This window comes from Myotis nattereri (genome assembly GCF_964212035.1).
Source record: "Myotis nattereri genome assembly, chromosome: 10".
Taxonomy (NCBI): Eukaryota; Metazoa; Chordata; class Mammalia; order Chiroptera; family Vespertilionidae; genus Myotis; species Myotis nattereri.
The window spans coordinates 49,497,767-49,522,193 of NC_138085.1; the positions used below are offsets into that span (position 1 = coordinate 49,497,767).

At 40.3% G+C, this 24,427-nt stretch overlaps 1 protein-coding gene across 2 annotated transcripts in view; it reads right to left on the bottom strand.

Moving 5' to 3' along the window:
- Nucleotides 1-18,827, bottom strand: part of PAPOLG (poly(A) polymerase gamma) — a 40,720-nt gene extending 21,893 nt beyond the window's left edge. For both annotated transcript variants that reach the window (XM_081100690.1, XM_081100691.1), the window contains exons 1-8: nucleotides 18,570-18,827; nucleotides 14,606-14,767; nucleotides 10,762-10,828; nucleotides 7,659-7,740; nucleotides 7,114-7,223; nucleotides 5,743-5,796; nucleotides 3,922-4,033; nucleotides 1,487-1,576 (exon numbers count right to left, since the gene is read on the bottom strand). In XM_081100690.1, coding sequence (XP_080956816.1) covers nucleotides 1,487-1,576; nucleotides 3,922-4,033; nucleotides 5,743-5,796; nucleotides 7,114-7,223; nucleotides 7,659-7,740; nucleotides 10,762-10,828; nucleotides 14,606-14,767; nucleotides 18,570-18,586 — 694 coding nt within the window. In that variant the 5' untranslated portion in view covers nucleotides 18,587-18,827. The remainder of the gene's footprint in view (nucleotides 1-1,486; nucleotides 1,577-3,921; nucleotides 4,034-5,742; nucleotides 5,797-7,113; nucleotides 7,224-7,658; nucleotides 7,741-10,761; nucleotides 10,829-14,605; nucleotides 14,768-18,569) is intronic.
- Between the last annotated feature and the right edge of the window lie 5,600 nt (nucleotides 18,828-24,427).

Here is a 24,427-nt window from a genome sequence, read left to right on the forward strand (position 1 = left end):
CCTTTTTACTTCTCTTAGGTGCTATTTAATTTTAAATTAAATAAAATTTAAAATTTAGTTTCTCACTTGCATGTTTCAAGGACTTGGTAGCTACATGTTTATTGTATTGGACAGCACAAGAGGAAACATTTCCATCGTCACAGAAAGTTTTTATTGGAGAGCACTGTTTCAGACTATATAAAACCTGGTGCCAGAAGTGTAGCAGTTAAATGTAGTTACAAATAGTACAAATGTGCTATGCCAGCTCAGGACTGGGCCTTTTACTAACCATATCCTATACATTTAAACTAGTGCAGTTCCAGGTTTTATTAGAAGGGTGTTATAGCGTAAAACAAAAACAAGTTAAAACTATCACTGTAGGCTTTTCATTTAATAAATTTACTGAACACTTACTATAAACTTTGTTGGTGATGGGGAGTAAAGATAAGTAAGACACTCCTGCCCAAAAAGAGTTCAAAGATCAGTAAAGAGTATACTCTTCAAGTCCTAACTCATTCTGACTGCCTGGCTGAAACCCAAGATGGACAGTCAGGGGCTTTTCAGTTTTCACCCATGGGAGAAAGAAGTATAATTACACATTATAGCACCATAACTATTGCACCTGAAAAAGAAATAGCTTCTTCAAAACTTATTGGGCCTCAAAAGGTATCAATAGGCTCAAGAGTTTTCATGTATGCTTCTATCATTAGCAACTAAAAATGATAATTTTGCCAGAATGGCTGCATCAATAAAACAACAAACACTAAGTGCTGGCAAGGATGTAGAAAAAAGGGAACTCTAGTACACTGCTCGTGGGGATGCAGAATGGTGCAGTCACTGTGGAAAATAGTACGGAGGTTCCTCAAAAAATTTAAAATGGAACTGCCATTTGACCCAGCGATCCCACTTCTGAAAATATATCCTAAGAATCAGGAAACACCAATCAGAAAAAACATATGCACCCCTATGTTCATATCAGCATTATTTACAATAGCTAAGATCTGAAAACAGCCCAAACACCCATCAGTATATGAGTGAATAAAAAAGTGTGGTAATTTACATAATGGAATATGTGGCTGTGAAAAAGAAGGATCTCTTACCCTTTGAGACAGCATAGATGGACTTGGAGACTATTATGTAAGCGAAATAAGCCAGTAAGAGAAAGACAAATATCACATCATCTCACTTATATGTGGAATCTAATGAACAACATAAACTGACAAACAAAATAGATCCACAGGTATGGATGCATGGAACAGAATAACAGATCTCAGTAGAGGTTGGGGAGTGGGAGAGGACAGGAAGAAATTAACCAAAGAACATATATGCATATATGCTTAACCCATGGGCATAGACAACAGTATGGGGAAGGCCTAGAGTGGGGCAGAGGTTGGGTAGAAGGAAGCAAAAAGGAGAAAATAGGAGACATCTGTAACACTGTCAACAATAAAAAAGAAAATTATAATTTTATAATGCAAACATTCAATAAAAGAGTTGGGATACTTACGTTTTGCCCATAATTTGACTGCTCTTAGGGTGAGTCTAAAAGTTTCTTTATTTGGCACTAAATGCAAAATTTCATCAGTAACTCTACATCCTGAAAAAGATAAAGCATTCATATTTCATTATGCAACAAAACCCAGTTAATTCAAAGACTTTCATTTAAAGAATTAAATTAATTTAAAGAATTCAAAGCACATGGGTAAAGCAATCCAATATTAAAATAAGGAATAGGTCTATCTTTTTAGCATTCTTCCACATTTGACTTGACTTTTAATTAAATGCTCCCAAGTTATAAGAGTGTTACTGCTTTAATGCAAACCTTATTCACAAACACTGTGATTTACTGTTGCACTCTAGAACAGCCGTAGGCAAACTACGGCCCGCGGGCCGCATCCGGCCCGTTCGGCTGTTCTATCCGGCCTGCGGAGCCGAAAGAGCGGAGGGTTCTCTTGCTCTCCCCTCCGCTTCTTCACCAGCAGCAGTGTTAACATGTATTAGTTCACACAAACACTCCATCCATGCTTTTGTTCCGGCCCTCCGGTCCCGTTTAAGAACCCATTGTGGCCCTCGAGTCAAAAAGTTTGCCCACCCCTGCTCTAGAAGGACAGCAAAACACAACGACTGTTAAACAAAAGATACTATGAACCAGTAGTTCTCAAAGTATGGTCTAAGGACCCCTGGGAATCTAATCTGTTAGATCAAACCTATTTTTATAATTGCATTAAGGCTTTCTTTGCCTGTTTCACTGTGTTAACATTTGCACTGAAAGAAGTGGTAGGTAAAACTGCTGGTACCTTAGCAGTAAATTAAAGCTGTAGCAACACTGTACTAAGCAGACATGTTTACTGCCACACATTTGCAGTTAGAAGAGAGCTAAGGAACCTGTGCGGATATTTGAACATGTTCGAGGCAAGCTGAGCTACCCATTTTTTTTTAAGGAACACCAACTTTACTTGAAATAATGATTGACAGAAACTATGGCTATTCATGCTTGAGTATTTAGCAGATACTTTCTAAAAACAAAACAAAGTGAACCTTATATCAAGGAAAACAAATGACAAAAATTTGTTGCCAATAATAACATTTGAGTTTCCAAGTAAAAATTAGAATTTTGGATAACTAGTATGTGTTACTGTGAGCTTGACAGCTTTCTAATACTTAGACTTTTCTGATGATATTGGAGATATTAATAAATGTAATTTTGATTTTATAACAAAATGTGAGTTAACATTTAGAAAAGCCAAATAATTTTGTGAACCAAAATTTTCCAAATGATGAAGTCATCATCGTACAAAATCAAGCATGGATAAAAAAATCCAATTAAAGAACAAGATAGACCAATGGATTTTTAATGTAACAGTTCAAAAAGTTAACTGATAGGGTTTTAGATTAGATATTCTAACTAACCTTTTTAAAAAGATCACTTTTACTCAGCAATAAAAGGAGGAAACTACAGATATATACTACAAACATAGATGTACTTCACAAACATTACAAGTGAAAGAAGCCAGACACATAAAACTAATGATCCCATTTATATGAAATGTCCAGGAAAGGCAAATCTATAGAAATAGAAAGTATATTAGTGGTTGCCTAGGACTGGGGACTTGGAAAAGGGAATGATTGCAAATAGGTATGAGGGATCTTTTGAGGATGATGAAAATGTTCCAAAATTCAACTGTTGTACACAACTCTGAATATACTATGTACTACTAAATTGTATACCTAAAAAGAATGAATTTTATGGTATGTAATTAGACCTCAATAAAACTATGGAAAAGAAAGAAAAACTATTATTGGTCAAGTTTTAGTGTAGTATCAAAGAATATCTACAATTATCTGAAAAGATTATTAAAATACACCTCCCTATTCCAATTACATATCTTTAAGAGGCCAGTTTCTCTTCCTATGCTTCAATCAAAACAAAATATTGTAAGAGATTGACTATAAAAGCAGATATGAAAATCTAGCTATCTTCTACTAAGTCAAATATTAAAAAGATTTGCAAAAATGCAAAACAAAGCCATTGTTCACACAAAAATGTTTACTGTTATTTTAAAATGAACTAACACACCCTTTAAAATTTTCTCGGTTTTTATTTCTGATATGGTAAATATTGACCATATTAGATGATCAGTACTAGATATAACCCACATAAACAGAAGATCTTTGGGGTCCCTCAATATTTTTTTAAGAGTGTAAACGAGTCCTGAGACCAATATGTTTGAGAACCACTATTACAAACATAAACAACATTCAAACAAATTTCTTTTAAAGATGTTTAAATGTGGTCAGAGAAATGTGCATAGAGAAAATTACATCATTTTAAAAACGATTTAGTCCAATCCCTTTAAAAGTCCATTACTAGTTCTGCAAAAAGATCTCTATATGTCAAATTGTTTTCAGGCAAATGGCTAAGATTTCTTTTTAGAAGCTTACCATTTAGGCTGCGAATACACCTTATATCAAGGCTTCTCAGTCGAGAGTCGTCTCTTAGATCTAAATTATCTGATATGGTTTGTATTGCCAGTCTTGCAAAAACTAGGTCAATCTTTGGAAAGATGCAAAAAAAAGAGAAAAATATTACTTTTTCTCCTTCTAGTTCATTCTCCCCCTTCTCCACCTCAAAAATGTAAAATGTTGTAATTATTAGTTTTGGAAGTTCTTTAAAACTTCAAAAGGCCTATATAGGCAATCTCAGATGCGAAAATCACCAAAAGTTTTGTGAGGGCAACTGAATCTTCAAATTAAGGGAAAGTATTTTAATTTTAACATATATGCCAAGCTTTAAAAAAACACACACCAAAAAACCAACTTAAGACCTTATAAGTGAATTTCTAGATAAAGATGGCAGATCCAACACACATTTACATTCACTCCCTCTTGAAACCCCTCTAAAATACCAGCAAAATTTTGTTTTGTTTAGTTTTATTTTGTTTTTAAACACATAATGCATTAGGACAAAGGAAAATATGAGACAACAGCAAAAATTATGAAAGCTGGAAAGTAGACGGGTAAGTGATAACAGACTCAGCAGATCTCAAACAGCAAAGATTAAAAATATTTATAACCAGGAAATAAGGACAAGAGGCTGTAAATAAATACATAACAAAGAGGAATATTTAAGAAAATATAAAAATTCTTAGAAATTAAGTATGTGACAGAAATGGAAAACAATAGAAAGTTTGGAAGAGAAAAATCACAAAAAGCATAACAAAAATATGAAGATGTGGCCATTAAGTGGAAGGAAAAAATTTGGAGGGAAAAAAAGGGGGGGGGGGGCGGCAATCCTGGAGGTCCAACATACAAATATTAGGAGCTCCAGAAAGGAGAGAGGAAGCAAAGGCAGGAAACCCAATGGAAGTCAATACCATTTCCAAGAACTGAAGGGCAGGAGTTTCTAAGTTGAAAGAGGACTACTGAATACCTAGCATATTTAATTGAAAAGACATATACTCAAGTATATCACCATGAATTTTACAACTGTGAAGACTGGGGGGGAAAAATCATAAAGTGTCCAAAGAGACAAAATAGATCACATACAAAGGATGAGGAAATTAAAATGGCATCACACTTTTCAACACGGCATGGAAGCTATAAGACAATGAAGCAAGGCCTTCAAAATTCTGAGAACCATTACTTAGCCAAACTACCATTTTGGTGTGAGAAAGAGATATTTTAAACATGCAAGATCTCAAAACCATGTGCTGTTTCTCAGGAAGCTAGTGGATAAGTGCCACTAAAATGAGAGTCAAGAAAGAAAACTCTAGAGAGAGGCAAGAAGAAATCCCAGGACGATAGTTAAAAAAAAAAAAAAAGATGTTAGGATGTCAGCTGTATATATCAGCCATAGAGAATAATCAGAGTGAATTGGAACAGGTGAGAAGATTCTGAGATATTTTCCCAGAATGATGACAGAATACCGAGAAATCTATTTAAAGGAGATTTAGACAACTATGACAGGAGGGTTTGAATTAGTCTTAAGAATAAGGCCTAAGCAAATAAACCGCAAAGCAATTAACATAATATAATTATGTTAGATTATGGAAATGAGACTAGGGTAGGGATGAAAGTTGGTTCATTTTCCATGGTGAGAAATTAACAGATATAGGAAAGAGGAATGTGAGGGTCTATTTAAAGACTATTTGACTAGTTAAAATAGATTCTTAAATCTTATTTAAAAAAAAGAAAATAACTCAAAAAGCCCTTATGGGTTAAATAGTTCAACTGTACAGTCAGAAAAATATTAAAAACACTTACCTCAATTCCATCAAATTCAAATTTTATAACAGGTACAAAGGCATCTTCTACAGCCTACAAAAAAGAAAAATTTATATATATATATGGCATAATCCTTTCTACATCTTCCCTATTTGCCGATAATATGAATACCTCTGCTCCATATTTATAAGCTGTAATCCTTTCTAAATCCTTCCTAATTGCCAATAATGTGAATTCCTTTGCTCCCAATTTGTATTAAACTCGACAGAAAAAGTGAAAATGTTCTTGGACTCACATTCTAGGTTAGTACTTCTACTTTGTGACTGTGTTATTTAAGATGCACAAAATGTCTATGACAGTTGTTATCTAACTTAATCTCCTAAAAATATTCATCACAAACTGGCAGGCAGAATTGCTATCATCTGAGTACTTATTATTGTTGATCAAATTGAAAACTGATTATTGACAAAGAGCACTTGTGTTAGAAATTAAAATACAATCAGAACTTATGATTAACCTATCAAAAAATAATAAAGTCAATATAGTTTAGATTTAGTAGAAAAGTCTGAGTCTTCCTTAATCCGAATATAAATTTTTAACCTTCTTCTCTATTCCCACACAACCAAATAATGCAGATCCTTTGAACTTCATCTTACCCTAGCATCTCAGATTGTATTAAAACTATTCACTTGGTTAGTTCCCCTAATCCCTCCTTCCCATAAACAATGTCTTGTTCACTACTGTCTGTAGGACTAAGGCCAGTGTCTGATGAATCATTAGTGCTGAAACTAATTTGCTGAATGAATGGCTACATATCTACATATATAAAAGCCCAGTGACTGAACGGTGGAACTACTAGAATAACCGTTAACCAGTTGCCATGACGTGCACTCACCACCAGTGGACAGATGCTCAACACAGGAGCTGCCCCCTGGTCATCAGTGCACTCCCACAGTAGGAGCACCACTAGGCTGACCAGGATGAGCGGTGCTCCCACAGCAGGCGGATCACCACAGGCCATGCTCCCACCAGTGCATGAATCCATGCACCAGGCCTCTAGTACACATATAAAGGGTTACTACTAATTAAACTTTATATATGTAAATTATCTCATGGATCCTCAGAAAAACTTTATAAAAATGTTATTATATGCCATCTCCATTTTATAAGAGAGGAAAACGAAGGCTCAGAGAGAATGGGTAACTTGACCAAAATTTAAGAGCTAATATTTGGTAGATTTCTAGATTCAAATCCAGATGTGTAAAATGATAAAGCCCATGTTATTAATCATTATCCATTATTTTAACAAGATAGAGCAACTTCTTAAGAAATATTTCAACAACTGTAAACCCTAGCTTTTACAGCTATTTATTAACAAGTTCAAGATACTAAATAGCAGAGGATACTTACTCTTAAATTTCTAATGCCCTCTTGATGCTTCAATTTTTCAAAAAAAGACTGAAAAAAATCAGATCTCTCCACATGTCTTGGAGCTACACAAAGTGCATCAATGTCAGCTCCTACAAATCAAAGTATTTCTTATCAAGAAGAGCATACTATGTATCATATTTTTGTTAATTACACACAAACATGTAAAAGAAAATATGTAATGACTATAGAACAGGGGTCCTCAAACTACAGCCAGCGGGCCACATGCAAATACAAATATTGTATTTGTTCCCGTTTTGTTTTTTTACTTCAAAATAGGATATGTGCAGTGTGCATAGGAATTTGTATATAGTTTTTTTTTTTAAACTACAGTCCGGCCCTGGTCTGAGGGACAGTGAACTGACCTCCTGTTTAAAGTTTGAGGACCCCTGCTATAGAAAATGCTAATAATAACTAGTTCTGAGTAGTGAGATAATGGGAATTTTTTCTTCTGTATTTTTAAATTATGAACAAATAAAAGTTTGTTAGTGAACATTTTTATCAGTAGAACACAGAAAAGCAGTTACCTTTGGTATGTACTCCAAGCCTATAGGAGCCAAAAGTGAAAATTTTACCACCAACAGTAGCCACAACAGAAGGTGGGAGATTCTAAAATAAAATTAAACAAAAGGCATTCAATTATTCAAATTATTTAGCATAAAAATCACCTAACTGCTACAGATACATACTGTATTTGTCAACTTTGGTAAGCTGAGGTTTGTAAAAATACTTCGGAGCTCTTTTGGTTGCAGCTTGAAATAAGGAGGGAAGACAAAACAAATCCATGCCCACTACACATACACACATCTCTATATAAGAAAAACACTTTTTATCACTTGACCCTACTTGTCCCCTCCAATTGCATACCTTTGGCTCCATCACTCTCAATAGCCACAAGGAATTTTACCAAACTAATTAATGCTTTCAGCTCTCTATATTATCACTAGAGGCCTGGTACATGAAATTCGTGCATGGGTAGGGTCCCTAGGCCTAGCAGGTGATTAGGGCCAATTGGGGCCCTCCTTCGTTCCACGCCGCCCCCTTGTGGTCAACACATGTCATAGTGAGTGCAACTGCCAACATGTCACACAATCCAGTCTCCTTCCCATTGCATTTGCCATTTTCCCTGCCTTGAATGTTTGCCCATCTCTGAGTACCTCAATACCATCAATTTTTCAAAGTTCACTTCAAGTTCCACCTCTTTCATGAAGCCTTTCCTAATTATCTTCCGCTCCCCCCTCACCGCTCTTCTACTATTATCTTTAACCCCTTTTATACTATATTTAGTGATCGTTCTTTAAGTCCCACCTCTTCAACTATATTTAAATTCCTTGGAAGATGAGAATGGTGTCTCCTACAACTCTTATTTCCCCACAATGCCCAGTGCAAATTCCAAAGAATAATATCTGATTAACTTGAATAAAAATATCTGTATAATAGGATATTGTTATTTCCTCTGCTTAATAAATATTAATGTTTCAAGAGTATCATAAATAACTTTATAGCTAGAATGAAGTTAGTAAATTTATTGATGACTAATGTAAATCAAAGGATAGAGAAGCAAGGACCTTTTATTTTACCCTCCTCTTAAGACCTTCCTAATTTGAAAAACATGATTCTTGCATGATATATTAGAAAGTAACACACAAAATCTCCAAGTAAAATATTTTTGCCACAAACCTATTAACTAAAATGATCTGATTTGGAGTTCTAGGCTGTTTAAATATCCCAATTGTGTATAGACTATTCAAATAATCTTTGATCTAACTCAAATCCTTCAGATATTTTCCAAACGAAAGCATGTATAAATGAAGGGAATTATAATTGATACATAAAATGACCAATCACCTTATCCATGCAACAGAAGATGTTAAAACCAATTTAAATTTTCAAATAAGTAGATATTTTATTTACTTTGCTTTAGAAAAAAGCCAAGTTGTGGCAGTCTCAAAATTTTAACAATGGTTTTAAGCCTAGATTTTGAGTGAAAACCAGCCACAGGGTTTTTGCAGATTAAAGAGCTAATTGATTAAAATGGAATAAAAAGCAATTTTATTAATTAAAAAAAAAACACTTGACATTGAAAATTTTAAATTCTATTGGATTTTTCTAAGTGCAAAGAAACTATAAAGTGAGAAAATTAGGTCATCTCAACAAATTAATCTCTTTGTGCTAAAAAATGCACCCTTGAATGGGGATGGAAGCAAAGACTTCTGCACAACCACAATAGTTGACATAAAGATCATACACAAGAAGTTATGAAGCTGGTTACTCTGATTTTAAAATAATTCTAGCAAGTTGGGTATTTGGTTTGCACACCCATTGAAATTATGGACTGATTAGAGAGGGACAACAGGTTTCCCTAACATTTATTTAATGCCTGAGCCCTGTCCTGGGTGGTGCAGGTGAATAAGACAGGCCTTTTTCTTAAGGAGTTTATCACCTAGTAGCAGAGAAATAAATATGAATTTTTTTATTACTCATGACTAGCATTTAACTTGCTCAAAATACAACTTATCTGAAAATCTCAACTATTGATAACCCTAATGAGAGCTCAGAAATGAGCCAATAGCCATTTGGCAGCAAAAGTAAACAGCATGAAGACCATTTATTTAAACCCAATGACTACAAACTTAGCAGAGTCCCTCATAACCTTATTCATAATTTTGTTTAAAAGAACTCAATTTTAAATATGTATCATAGGTACAGAAAGAAATAATAAAAGTCCTAAAAAAAAGAAGTCTAACAGACATTTATGTAATTTCTAAATCCATGCAGATTAAAGAATAGAAAGTGAGTTTGCAGAGACACATTGACTGCTCTGAGACATTAACTTTCAGCTGATTGCTGTTAAGGGAAAGATGGAAAAACTATAAAAAACAAACAAAAACCTTAATATACAACAGTTTGGGCCACTTAGTCAAGGGACAAAAAGTATCACCAGTTGGACATCCCCACCTCATTTTAGTACAAGCAGTAATATAATATTCATGATGATGATTCTCAGACAAATGAAAATACAATTATATTAAAAATACTTAAGAAAGCAAAAATACATATAATTAATTTTATAAGAAAAATAGTTAAACCACCACAGGAGGAAAAGTTGTATAATTATAAATTAGGGTTTGCAAACTCCTGTCTCAGGGGTCACGCAGGTATGAAACTGAGGAAAGTACCCATAAAACACATAGAAACTGACTGATAAATGACAGGTGCTGCTTCAGAAAGGGCAGGAAGTGGGGAAGCTGAGAGGCATTCCTGCAGAGCAGAAGCCCAATTCCATTCAAGCCTCTTCCTGCCTGCCACAAAGGCAGGCCCAGTATTACCAGAGCTGATATTTCACAAGTCCAAAATCTGGCTTTTTAAGTAAAGTATCTTGATATTTAAATTGTGGTCCATTACTGTGAGTCATGCAAGATATTTATGTGAAGTTTTAGCTAATTGGCTACCTCTGAGGTAAATCCTCATTTTTTTTAGACTCCACTGTCCAGACCAATTCATTACCAAGTATACCAAAGAGCCAGTTTTAATGTATTTCAGCGTATTCTCAACTCCTATATCTTATTACCAGGACTAAAGAACAGGATGTAATGAAACTATGAATTCAATGCAGTTTTAAAGCCTTACCTTACTCTCACTAACATCGGAAATCCACTCTTTTACTAAATTGTTTAATTTACCAAGAACAACCAGCCTATAATAAAAAAAAATAGCATGCATTAGATTAAAAAACAAATGAACAAACAAACAATATCTTAAAAAGCAACTAAGTATATAGGCAGTACCTTTGTGTTGGTGTTAGGGTAAAGCATATTATACACACACTAGAGGCCCGGTGCATGAAAATTCATGCACTGGAGGGGGGTCCCTCAGCCCGGCCTGCCCCCTCTCATAGTCCAGGAGCCCTCGGGGGGTGAGGCGACCCGGCAAACAGGGGAAGGTGACGCCCCCATCACACCTCTGCTGCCGCCACTGCCGGCAACGCAAGTCTCGGCCAGCCCTGGTTACCTGAGTCTCAAGCAGCGCCATCCAAGGCCTGCCTGTGCCTTGGGCTGGCCCTGGGTGGCTGGGGGGCTGAGGGCAGGTCCAGCCGCACCATGTGCCTGCCGCCACCTCCCCCACCCCCTGGTGGTGCTGAAAGGGCTGGGGGACTCCAGCGGGGCTGAGGGGACTGGATGCTGCCATCTTTGTGATGGTGTGATGGTTAATTCGCATACTTCCTCTTTATTAGATAGGACTGATGCTATCACATCTCTTTGGCATTCCTAGGTCCCTAAGAGTTCCAAAGAGATGATATATGTGATAATAGTATTTTGGTCTTTGAGTTATTTTCAAAATTCAAGAAGCCTAATAAAGTCAAAATTACCTTCAAGAAGGCTGCAAAGGCCAAATGAGTTATCAACTTTTTTGGCCCTACACTGGAATAAAAATCAATCCTATCTAATAAAAGAGAAAGATGGTAATTGGTGTACGACCGCTACCCTTCCCATTGGCTAATCAGGGAGATATGCAAATTAACCACCAGCCAAGATGGCGACCGGCAGCCAGGCAGCTGATGCGAACAGGGAGGCTTGCTTGCTTCAGTGATGGAGGACTCCAACATTCCCCGCCTGACTTGCCGGCCTCTCAGCTGCAACTCTAAGCAACTACGTTGCAAATATAGAAGCTAAAAAAACCCCAGAAACCTGCTTTACTCAGCTGGGCTTCAGCCAGCCAGACCGCAACATTGTATCAAATATAGACGGTAAATAAAGGCCAGAAACCTGTTTTCAGCAGCCGAGGCCTCAGAGCTAAAGCTGGCCCAGAATAAAAAAAAAAAAAAGAAAAAGAAAAAAAGGAGCGGTTGGTAGCTTCAGTCACCCGTCAGCCTGACAACGGCCCTCAGCCCCTCAGCCAGACTGGCCAGGCACCCCAGTGGGGACCCCCACCCTGATCCAGGACACCCTTCAGGGCAAACCAGCCAGCCCCCACCCGTACACCAGGCCTCTATTCTATATAGTAAAAGGGTAATATGCCTCCCGGCACCGGGATCAGTGTGACAGGGGGCAGCGCCCAAACCCCCTGATCGGCCCTGCTCTGTGGGTGATAGTGGGCGGTGCCCCCCCCCCCCCCCCCCCGCAAGCCCTGCTCTGTGTGTGACTGCGTAGAGCCATAACCTCCCCATCGGCCCTGCCCTGAGTGTGACAGTGGCGGCGCCCCAATCCCCTGATCGGCCCTGCTCTGTGGGTGTTAGAGGGTGGCGCCCCAACCCCCTGATCCGCCCTGCTGTGTGTGACGGGGGGCGGTGCCCCAACCCCCCTGATGGGCCCTGCTCTGTGAGTGACAGTGGGGAGCTCCCCAACCCCCTGATGAACTCTGCTCTGTGTGTGACAGGGTATGGAGCCCCAACCCCCCTGATGGGCCCTGCTCTGTGCATGACAGGGGGCAGCGCCCCAACCCCCTGATACGCCCTGCTCTGTGCGTGACAGGGGGTGGCGCCGAAACTTCCCTATCGACCCTGCCTTGAGTGTGACAGGCGGCGGTGCCCCAACCCCCCCAGTCGGCCGTACCCTGAGCGTGACTAGGGGTGGCATTGCAACCTCCAGATCTGCCCTGCTCTGTGCATGACAGGGGGCGGCGCCCCAACTCCCCAATCAGCCATGCTCTGAGCCTGACCAGGGGCTGCACCTAGGGATTGGGCCTGCCCTCTGCCACCCGGGAGCAGGCCTAAGCCAGCAGGTTGTTATCTCCCGAGGGGTCCCAGACTGCGAGAGGGCACAGGCTGGGCTGAGGGACCCCCCTCCCCCCCCTGCCCCCTGAGTGCACAAATTTTTGTGCACCGGGCCTCTAGTTCAATATAATAATAGAGATTAGCCTTCTCTCATAGAAAGTCATAGGTTTTTGGATAATTAAAATGGGTAAATTAATCACTGGCTGCTTTTTATGAAATAATATTATTAATAAACGCAATTTGATATTAAAATAAATTTGCAAACAATGGCATATCCAAATCCACATTAAAAGGAGAAAAAAGAGCCTGGATGGCTTGGCTCAGTGGATAGAGTGCCAGCCTGCAGACTGGTGTCCCGGGTTTGATTTCCGTCAAGGGTATGTATGTTGGTTGCAGGCTCCTCCCCGGCCCAGACCCTGGTCGGGGCACATGCAGGAGGCAACCAATTGATGTGTTTCTCTCACATCGATATTTCTCTTTCCCTCTCTAAAAATCAATGGAAAAATATTCTCAGGTGAGGATTAAAAAATAATAATAATAAAAAAAAGAAAGAAGGAAAGTAGAGTTTAAGTATCTTAAAGATAACATGAAAAACTGGATTCCTGGATCTGTCCAAACTTGCTTCTCCCTCAGCCTTCCCCAGGTAATGAAATTTCATCCTTCACGAGGTGCTGAGACCAAAAACCTTGGCATCAGTCTTGATCCTCTCTCATCTTTTCTCTCTCACACATTCCATAGTCATCAAACAACCCTACCTTTAAAACATATCCAAAATTCTACTACTTATCATCACCACTGCCAGCCACCATCATTTCTTCCCTGATTATATTAGCCTTCCAACTAATTTCTCCAGTTCAGACTTGATCTCTCTTCAGACTATTCTCAATATAGCAACCAGAGTGTGTTAAAATATGAGTAAATCACATCAACCTTCTGGTCAAAACCCTAATAGCTTCCCATTTTACTCAAAGTAAAAGCCAAAACTTTTGTTTTGTTTTTTGTTAATCCTCACATGAGGGAGTGGGAGAGGGAAAGAGGAAGGAAGAGGGAAGGAGAAGGGGGGAGGGGAGGGGGAGGAACATGGATGTGAGACACATTGATTGGTTGCTTCCCACATGTGCCCCAGGGATGGAACCTGAACCCAGGTCCGTGTCATTGACTGGGAATCAAACCTGAGACCTTTTGGTGCAGGGCCTGATGCTCTAACCACTGATAACACTAGCCAGGGCAAAGCCAAAACTTATAACGGCTTACAATGTCCGAAGTGACCTTCCCCTCCAAACTCCTTTCTACCTCACTTTCTTAAGCCCACATTCCCCTGCTTAACTCACTCGCTTTAGACACCAGGCTACCTTGCTATATATTCCTTAAAGCAGGTACACTCCCACCTCAAGCCTTCTGTCTAGAATGCTTTCCCCTCAACTATTCACATAGCTCCCTCATCTTCAATTTTTTCCTGAAATGTCAATGAAGACTTCACTGACAACCTCCACTCCCAGCTTTATTTTGTCAGCATCACTACTCTTTCCCAGCAGTATTCATCACATGTAACATGTATTTATTTTACTTATTTGGCTAACTGTTAGTCTCCTTCCCTAACAATCACCTAAAATATAAATTCCAGGAACGCCAAGGTTTCTCTTCATTTGTCCTTTTTAAAAAGACGTTTAGGCAGAGACATAATAGGTACCTGATATATGTTTGTAGAATTAATGATTAAATAATATACTGTTAAATACTTTGCATTTTTATGTGACATACCTGTGGTTCAATTCTTCCTCATCTTCAAAAACTCCAAATGGTTTCATGGCATCAATTAATTTCTGTGTGTAAATGTGATCAATTTCTTTAGGACATGCCAAGCTAATTGGAGAAGTGATTCCATAATGCTTTTGTTTACGCTGGCTGTCCAGCACGGTGTTTCTGTTCAAGAAAAATTAAATAGCAGAAAAAATTTAAAGCATATCATACTGATACATTGAATCTCTCAATTCACTTGTTAACTTAGCTACCTTAAAAGTTTACTTATTAGTACTAACAGTCAGTGTGGGCACTTTTTTTTTTTTTAAAGGAAAAAAGGGTGTTTTGTGTTTGTATTGATGAAAGGCTATTCATACTATTTTCAGCTTTCATGGCTAGCATGTCTTTTCAAGTCAAAAGCAGCATGTGTTGGCATCAGGACAACTGTGCCAATACCACTCAGCTCAAATTCAAAGAGCCTGAATAGGCGTTGGGCTAGGGCCACCTCTACTATACCCTACAGACCTAAGTCAAGTGCTATCTAGAGTCAATCTCTGAAGCAGTCCGCCACTTGAAAGAAAGTAAGTAAAAACAATGTTTTTCCCTCCCTCAGGAAAGAAATAAAAACATTCCATTAGAAGGTCCTTGTGAAATATTCTGACTTATAAAAAGAAATCACAAATAGATTTGTCTTTGAGATACCCAACTTAACATCCATTGCTTGAATCAGAGTTCATAGTTCTAACTTTTTGTGAACACCTTCATATAGACTGGTACCCAGACCATTTTCACACTGAATAATTATCAAATTCTTTACACTAATTGGCAGCCAGTTATAGAATATAAGCTCCTCTTGAAAAGATCCTAGACATCAGGAAATTACAGTCTTGAATACAGCACAACAGAATTTCTGAGATTTTGGATTTACACAGACTAATAATTTCAAAATAAAATTTGGGACCAACATGGGTTAGTAATTTGTAATTATGCTAAAAAAGGAAAGTAAAAACCAACATACAAAATAACCAACTAACCCTATCACCTATCTGTATCCTTTCATGAAGGACCATTAACACCTACAGTAAGAATGTAATCTCATCCCAAGAAATCATAAACACAAATCAGAAAGAACATATGCACCCCAATGTTCATAGCAGTACAATTTTCAATAGCTAAGATTTGTAAACAGCCTAAATGCCCTTCAGCAGATGAGTGGATTAAAAAACTGTGGTACATCTACACAATGGAATACTACGCTGCTGTAAAAAAAGGAACTCTTACCATTTACAACAGCATGAATGGATCAGGAGAACATTATGCTAAGTGAAATAAACCAGTCAGAGAAAGATAAGTATCACATGATCTCACTCATTTGTAGAATACAACAAAACTGATGGACAAAAACAGATCCAGAGACACAGAATCACCTCAAAGGGAAGGCTGGGGAGTGTTGAGGGGATAAGAACTTGTATGCATATAAGCATAACAATGGACACAGACAATGGGGTGGGGTGAAGGCCAGGGCTGGGGGGTGGGGACAGGCTGGGAGAGGGCAAAGGGGGAAAAAGGAGACATATGTAATACTTTCAACAATAAAGAATTAAAAAGAAAAAAAAAAAGAATGTAATCTCAAAGAGCAGTCTGAGTGTGTGTGTGTGTGTGTGGTTAAACCTCACCCAAGGATATTTTTCCACTGATTTTTAGAGAGAGTGGAAAAGAGAGGGAAAGACAGAAACATCGATATGAGAGAAACACATCGATTGGTTGACTCTTGCACGAGCCCTGAGCAGGGCCCAGGCCAGGGAGAAGCCTGCAACCAAGGTACATACCCTTGACTGAAATTGAACCCAGAACACTTTGGTCCACAGGCCCGCGCTCTATCCACTGAGCCAAATCAGCTAGAGCTCAAAGAGCAGTCTTTTAAATGAATAAATTAACCTTGTAAAGATTAACACAAAAAAATACATGATTGTTTAATTGTTTTTGAATTTTAACTGGTCAAAACATTGACTTATCACATGCTCTTTGGTTAAAATTTTCATTAGGTAGGGAGAGACAATCAAATGGAAGATAAAATAGTCTATATACAGTACCTTCTAAAATTATGCAAACAAAAGAGAAACATCAATACTAGTCACTTTCTTTCTGGTTATTTATCTTGTTGCAGAAAAAATAAAATTTCCATTAGTTATTTCAAGTTGTAACTTCTTTTTTAAAGATTTAGCTCTTTTACCTCTAAGAGAGATAGAGAGGCATTTGGTATTGTTTGGGAGTGTGTATGTGTATGGTAAATGAATGGGACAGGCTAATTATAATATGATCATTCCATTAACTGTAGCATTAACCCTGAGAGGTGGGTATTGAATAAGTGCCACATTACAAAGTACCCAAGATCTAAAAAGATAGGAAGAATCAGAACTCTAAAACTCAAGATCTTTCCACCACTCCATTCTCCCTTCCATCACTACTTCGGTCTTGACACTACCTATGATCTTGTGTCCCACCGTCTAAGTTCCTACTGGCACTAAAATTCCAAATCTACGATTCTGAACCTCCCTCATCTAGACAGGGTGGGGGAAGGCAAAAGAATCCCACATTCCTCTTAAGACATAAAGTTCACTTATGGCTAAACATGTTGGAGAAATTCTAGTACAAGTGTACAAAAAGACAGGTACAAGAATGTTCACTGCTACACTGTAACATTAAAAACTAGAAACATGTCCGCGGCTTCGGGTTATTTCTCTGGTCAGGGTAAGTACAAGTAACCAATGAATGCATAAATAAGTGAAACAACAATTCGAAGTCTCCCCTCCCCATCCCCTCTCGCTCTCTATAAAAGATCAATTAAACACACACACACACACACACACACACACACACACACACAATCCGAACTAGAAACAACCTAAAATAGTCACTAACAGGAAAAGAATGAAATTAAGGTGTATCCCTGCAATGGAATACAATCCATTAGCCAATATGAATTAACTGGATCTAAAATGCACAGGGACAAAGTTCGAAGATACTATGCTGCCCTAAAGAAGCAAGCTGCAGAATGAGCAATGTGATGCAGGTTACATAAAGCGTAAAAAACAATGCCAGCTATGGGCATGCATATACACAGTCTGTAGTAACAGCATTAAAAACATGCGGCAAAAACCACCCCATTCAGGGCCGCGGGGGAACTCTGGGGAGAGAGGCGAGTGGGACCAAATCAGGAGGAGGTCGGCGCATCCTTCAGAGGTGTCTGGAACCATTTCTTTTACATGAAAATATGCCCTGCACACGCGCGCGCACACATAATATTATGCTCTGGGAAAGATGGATGGTGTCCACACAAATGATGCTCATGTGAGACTCTGCATTCCCCCATTATTTCCTAATGAAACACCGTATAGGAAGGCACAGCAAAATCCTCCGCCCAGCGCGGAATCCGCGTCTGACTTGCCCAAGTGCGAGCGGGAGTCACAGACCGGGAGGTGTGCTGTGTGCTGTGGGTGGGTGGGGAGGGCGAGCAGACCTGAGCCGCGATTAAGGAGGAACGAGCCGGGTCGGTCCTTCACCCTCGAGACCCGGAGACTGCGGGGCGGGAAGGCAGGAGAAGGCAGGAGGGGGCGCCGGGGGTGGTATCTGCGCCAATGCAGACGGAAGGAGAGACCGGTCCAGGCACCGCTGGGGCGGGAGAGGGACCCACGATGTCCCCCCACGGACACGCTCGCCTCGCTCCCACCGCATCCTCGCCGCGGGGCGTCCTCGGGGCCGCGACGGCCGAGGGCAGGTGGGGGGACTCCCGGAGTCCCCGAGTCCGTGCGATGTGCAGGGGCAGCCAGGTGAGCCGCCGGGGGTCGGGGAGGTGCCCTTGCCGACCCGGGCGGGGAAGGAGACCCCGGGTGAACTCCCGGCAGAGCACCCGGAGTTCCGGGCCGACCACCTCAGCCCACCCCTCGCCGCCTCACCCCCAACCGCCGCCCCCCCAACTACTTACGCAGACGTTTCTTTCATCGCTTCCTGCGCCTCCCTCAACGGCGAGTGTCTCCCGCTCCGGAGTCCCGTTCTGGCTCCTTCCCCTCCCCTTGTCCGTTTTCCTCTGGTCGCCTGTCGCTCGCTCGCTCGCACACTCTCTCACTCACCACGGCCGAGGCAGCCAACCGAGTAGTGAAAACACTACATAACCGGCTCTATTTATGACAATACAGCGCGGACGACGCCAACATGGCGGCGCTTCCCAGCCTGCCCCTCGCCCGCGAGGCCCCGCCCCTGGAAGCCGGCCCCGCCCCCGGCCCCGCCCCCTTCTCCTGGGGTCGCGGGAGGCTCCTCGGGCCCTGGCCCCGCCCCCTCCTCCTTGGGGGCGCGGGAGGCTCCGTTGGCCCCGCCCACAGGGGCGCGGGCTCAGGCTGCGGACGTCGGTGGGAGAGAGCCTTTGGTCCTCCTCTTTGTCTGTGGGCCTGTTAATCCAGGCAAATTGCCTGGAAAGTAATTTGGAACATATTTTTCTTGTTCTTCTAATGAGAGCCTGTAGCGTATATTTTTTAAAAGATCAGAACCTTGCCTAGCACATACTGTTTTAACTCTCCTAGTATTCCACATCTTTAGTGGTAGTCATACGTCATCAATCCACTTGTTGCGATTCTGTCGTGAGAGGGTCACGCCCAGGAACGTGTAACTTTGCAATTATCCCAGGGAAAAGCAAGCTGGTAAATTGCAGGTTAATTGTTCAGCTCCAAGTCCCACTCCCACTCCCCTCATGAGGGAGGTTGAGAGGAATCGCTCGCAGTTTGCAATAGGATAAATGTAAGGCAGACGAAAAATCTTACTCTAATAGTGGAGATCATGTCCCATGTGAGTGTGAGGATGAAAACGGGAAAATAATGACGAATTTTAAAATGTTGAAGCGTGGAAATCATGTAAAATACTAAATCATTACAAGAAAAAGGATGTCAAGAAGCTGCTATTTTTTCCTTCTCGGGGTGTGACTCAGAGACAAAGAGAGGAGACTACTTATAGAATTATTCACTTATTGAAAAATATTTATTGAAAGCCTAGCCTGTGCCAAGCAATGTTTTAGGCTCCAGTGATTTCATGGTGCATAAAACCAGACGTGTTGTTTAACTTCATGAAGTTCAGAGTTGAGTGAGGAAACAATCAAATATAAATAATATTCTTCTGTTGCAGAACTAAAGCACCTACTACAATGTATCCGGCAGGGGCGATACTTAATTGCTGCCCTCAAGAGCTCACAGTCTGGTAGAGGGGAAAAATCATACACAGAGTTCCTTAGACTCCACATGGTCTGTGATACAGATGCGGTCAGGGAACTTAGGGAGGCATGGAGAGGGCCGCTTAAACTTGGGGGGAGGGGTGCTCAATAGTGTCTTCCTAGAGGAAGGGATGCTGCCTAAATTAGCAAGATTTGGGGTAGAGATTGGATGCAGGTGGTAGGGAGGAGGCAAAACCTATTCCAAGCAGGAGAGAGTAGTAGCTAGGACATACTTCAGGGTGAGGGAGACTCAAATGTGAGTTATAGTTTTGCTAGTACTAGTTATGTGACCTTTTAATTAACCTTAAAAAGCTCTTTCTGCCCTGGCTGGTTTGGCTCAGTGGACAGAGCATCGGCCTGTGGACTGAAGGGTCCCAGGTTCGATTCCCATCAAGGGCACACCCCCGGGTTACAGGCTCCATCCCCAGTAGGGGTGTGCAGGAGGCAGCCGATCAATGATGCTTTCTCATCATTGATGTTTCTATCTCTCTTTCCCTCTCCCCCTTCCTCTCTGATATATATATATATATATATATATATATATATATATATATATATATATTTTTAAAAAAGCTCTTTACTCAACTGTAAAATCAAAATAATAGATTACAAGAGAATTAAAGGAGAAGAGTGTGTATAACCGCATGATTCTCAAAATTCAGACACACAAGAAATATTACTTTATTTTCTAACAATTTTTTTTTTTTTACCCTGTGCCCCTCATTCTTCTGAGCTGGTAGACAAAGACAATCTTGGCCATCCTGTGTCTCTCCCTCCCCAATGTTTAAGATGGTGCTAAGGTGTTGTGTTTAGTTGTTTTTCTTCCAATTTTTTTTCTCTTTATGAATCTACCTGGGGTTGAATGCCAGTCCCTAACCCCATTTCAATAAAGACATTTTCAAGGAATAACATTTTACTTTTGAGGGTGAGGGTGTCGACATTGTAGCTATATTTTTTTAAGCTAAAATTTTCCAATTACAAAAATAACGCATGTTTATAAAAAAAAAAAAAAAGAGTAGAAATCTGTCCCTCCCTTTCTTTCATAGTTTTATTCCTCAGGAAACCATTATTAACAATTGGATATCTATCTTTCTGGAATGTTTTTAATATACCCCAAACTGCATGTAAATGTGTACCAGGGTATTTGTTTTTATTGTTTTTGTAATTTAAAAAGGGGGGAGAGGGGATCATATTGTACATGTTGTTCTGCTCCTTGATTTTTTTTTTTTTAGCCTAAAAATCATGGACATCTTTCAATGGCAGCAAATGTCATGGACTGAATTGTGTCCCCTTGAATTTCACATGTTGAAGTAACACCCAGTACCTCAAAAAGTGTCTGTATTTGGAGATAGGATCTTTAAAGAAATAAATGTTTTAAAAAGGTCATTAGTGTGTTTCCTATTCCAATAAGTCTGGTGACTTTTATAAGAAGAGGAAATTTGGGGAGATTAAAAATGGTGGCAGAGTAAGTGGATGCTGCGCGGACATGCTCCCAGAAACATGGAATTACAACTAAAATACAGAAAAACTTCCTGAATAATCAATGAAAGACTTGCTGGAGAGAGCCCTGATATCCGAGGACTGAAAGTGGAGACCACATAGAGACTGGTGGGAGGGCCAGAGGAGCAAAAGGACTGGCTGGGCACCCACAGACAGCAACTGGGGTCCAAGAGAGATATCTAAACTGTGGGGGGTTGCCACTGAGAACTCCAGGATCTAATCCCCAAGCTGGTCCCCCCAGCAGAGAGCACCAGAACTCAGAAGGATACCCACATAACATCTGTGAAAAACAGCAGGGTTGCTGTCTGCCAGGGAGTGATGGCTGGAAATTCAGGCACCCTCTTAAAGGGCCAATACACAAAACTCCCTCTGGAGCCACCCACCTTGTGCTCTGGCAGAGGGAGGACAGAGTGGACTGGAGCTGTGTGAACTGAAGTCAGTTTTAGGGACTCAGGGGTTGGAGATCAGAAGGCAGACATCCCCTCCACCCCCATTTCCTGTGCTGAGTCATTCCCTCACATAGCAGAAGAGATCTTTTCCACATAGATATTTGCCTTTCCTGGGGGGAAGACAGTTGACCCACCCTATTGAGAAACATCTTGCCCTTAGGCCACTTAAGACACTAAAAATAACAATTGGCCTCCAGGCAGAAGCGACTGCCCCACCCTGTTGAAAAACACTCTCACCACACCTAAGAATGATTACCTGGGGACAATTCAAGTTGGAATCCTATCAGTCTGTAGGCAGAATCAGTCTATGGAGGCTTTGAGTCTTTGCCTGATCTAATTAGTCAGAAACACCGTTTGATACTGTCCTGCACTAGAAATTGAGAGGCATAGAGGACCTACCAAACACAAACCTAAACAGACAGCCAAAATGAGAAGACAAAAAAACAACCCCCAAATGAAAGAACAAGAGAATTCTCCAGAAGAAGAGATAAAGGAAGCAGAAATAAGAAATTTATATGGCCCTGGCCAGTTTGGCTTAATGGATAGAATGTCGGCCTGTGGACTAGGAGGTCCTGGGTTCAATTCCAGTCAAGGGCACATGCCCAGGTTATAGGCTTGATCTCCAGTGGGGGGTGTGCAGGAGGCAGCCAGTCAATGATTCTCTCTCATCATTGATGTTTCTATCTCTCTCTCCCTCTCTGTTCCTCTCTGAAATTACTAAAAATATATTTTAAAAAAGAAATTTATATGAAGCAGAGTTCAGAGTAATGATGGTAAAGATGCTCAACAGCATGAGAAAAGATATAGTAACTATGAAAAAAGAACAGTGGAAAATAAAGAATGACATAGCACAAATAAAAAACACATTGGAAGGAATACACAGAAGATTAGGGGAAGCTGAGGACTGAATCAGTGAATTAGAAGACAGGGCTGAAAAATATCACTCAACCAGACAACCAAAGAGAAAAAACAATTTAAAAACAGGAGGACAGCTCAAAGGGAGCTGTGGGACAATGTGAAATATAACAGTATTAGAATGGCAGCTGTTCCAGAAGAGGCAGAAAGAGAGAAAGAGATAGAGAATCTGTTTGAAGAAATAATGGCAGAAAACTTCCATAACCTGGTAAAGGAAAAAGTCACGCAAGTTCAAGAGGCACAGAGAACCCCAAGCAAGAAGAATCCAAACAGGCCCACTCCCAGACACATCATAATTAAAATGCCAAAAATTAAAGACCAAAAGAGAATCTTAAAGGGAGCAAGAGAAAAGCAAATTGTTACCTAAAAGGAGCTCCCATAAGGCTGACAGCAGATATCTCATCAGAAACTCTACAGGCCAGAAGGGAATGGCATGAAGTACTTGTCTCAGAATTCTAGCTTCCAGAACCATGAGAAAATAAATTTCAGTTGTTTCCAGAAGTTGCCAACCAGTGGTCTGTGAGGTCCGAAAGGTTGGTGACCACTGGAAGCTACCCACCCAGTCTGTGATACTTTCTTATGGCAGCCATAGCACACCAATACAGTAAATATGCACCTACTTTGTTCTTTTTAACAGTAACATGGTATTCTTTGTCACAGATAATATATACTATATTGTCAAAATGTATTCAACCATTTTCCTTGTCTCAGATTTGTTTATATTGTAAATAATGCTATAATAAACTCATACTAGTAGATACATCCTCTATGCTTGTGTCATGACTCATTGAATACATTCTTACCGATGGGATTACTATGACAAAGGATATGTATATTTTAAAACAAAATTTATATATTCTAAATTGTCCTCTCTAAAGCTTATACCAAATTTCAGTCCAACCAACAATATGTATGGAATGGTCATTTCCTCAAACCCTCACAAATGTTAGGTATTAAAAATACTTTTTATAATTATTATGAAAATTATAAATATACAGAAATGGATAGAGAATCCTATATAATAAAAGCCTAATATGCAAATTGACCGAATGGCAGAATGACTGGTCACTATGACGTGCACTGACCACCAGGGGGCAGATGCTCAATGCAGGAGCTGCCCCCTGGTGGTCAGTGTGCTCCCACGGGGGGAGTGCTGCTCAGCCAGAAGCCAGGCTCATGGCTGGCGAGCACAGTGGCGGTAACAAGAGCCTCTCTGCCTCCACTGCAGGCAGGTGGTAAGGAGCGAGGGGTCCCGGACTGTGAGAGCCCTGGACTGTGAGAAGATGTCTGCCTGTTGGGGATCAGGCCTAAGCTGTCAGACAGACATCCTCCAAGGGGTCCCAGACTGCAAGAGGGTGCAGGCCAGGCTGAGGGAGCCACCCCTCCCCCCCCCGGCCAGTGCACGAATCTTGTGCACTGAGCCTCTAGTACAGGGGTGGACAACACCTGGCACACGTGCCAAACATGGCATGCCATAACTTTTGCTGGCACGCGAAACCCTCTCTTATAATCTTCCATTTACAATTTTTTTCTTAATATCGACTCTTTTATTTTTCGGATAAATTCAGTGTAGGTGCATCTTAGATAAATAAATAATTTTACATAACAAGTTATCTTAAAGACCATAGACACGGATTGATGAGAGGGGAAGAGCAATTTCAATAGTGTCGAAAACGAACTGTTGAGGACTTGGAATGCCATTCCAGAAAATTTTTTATATTT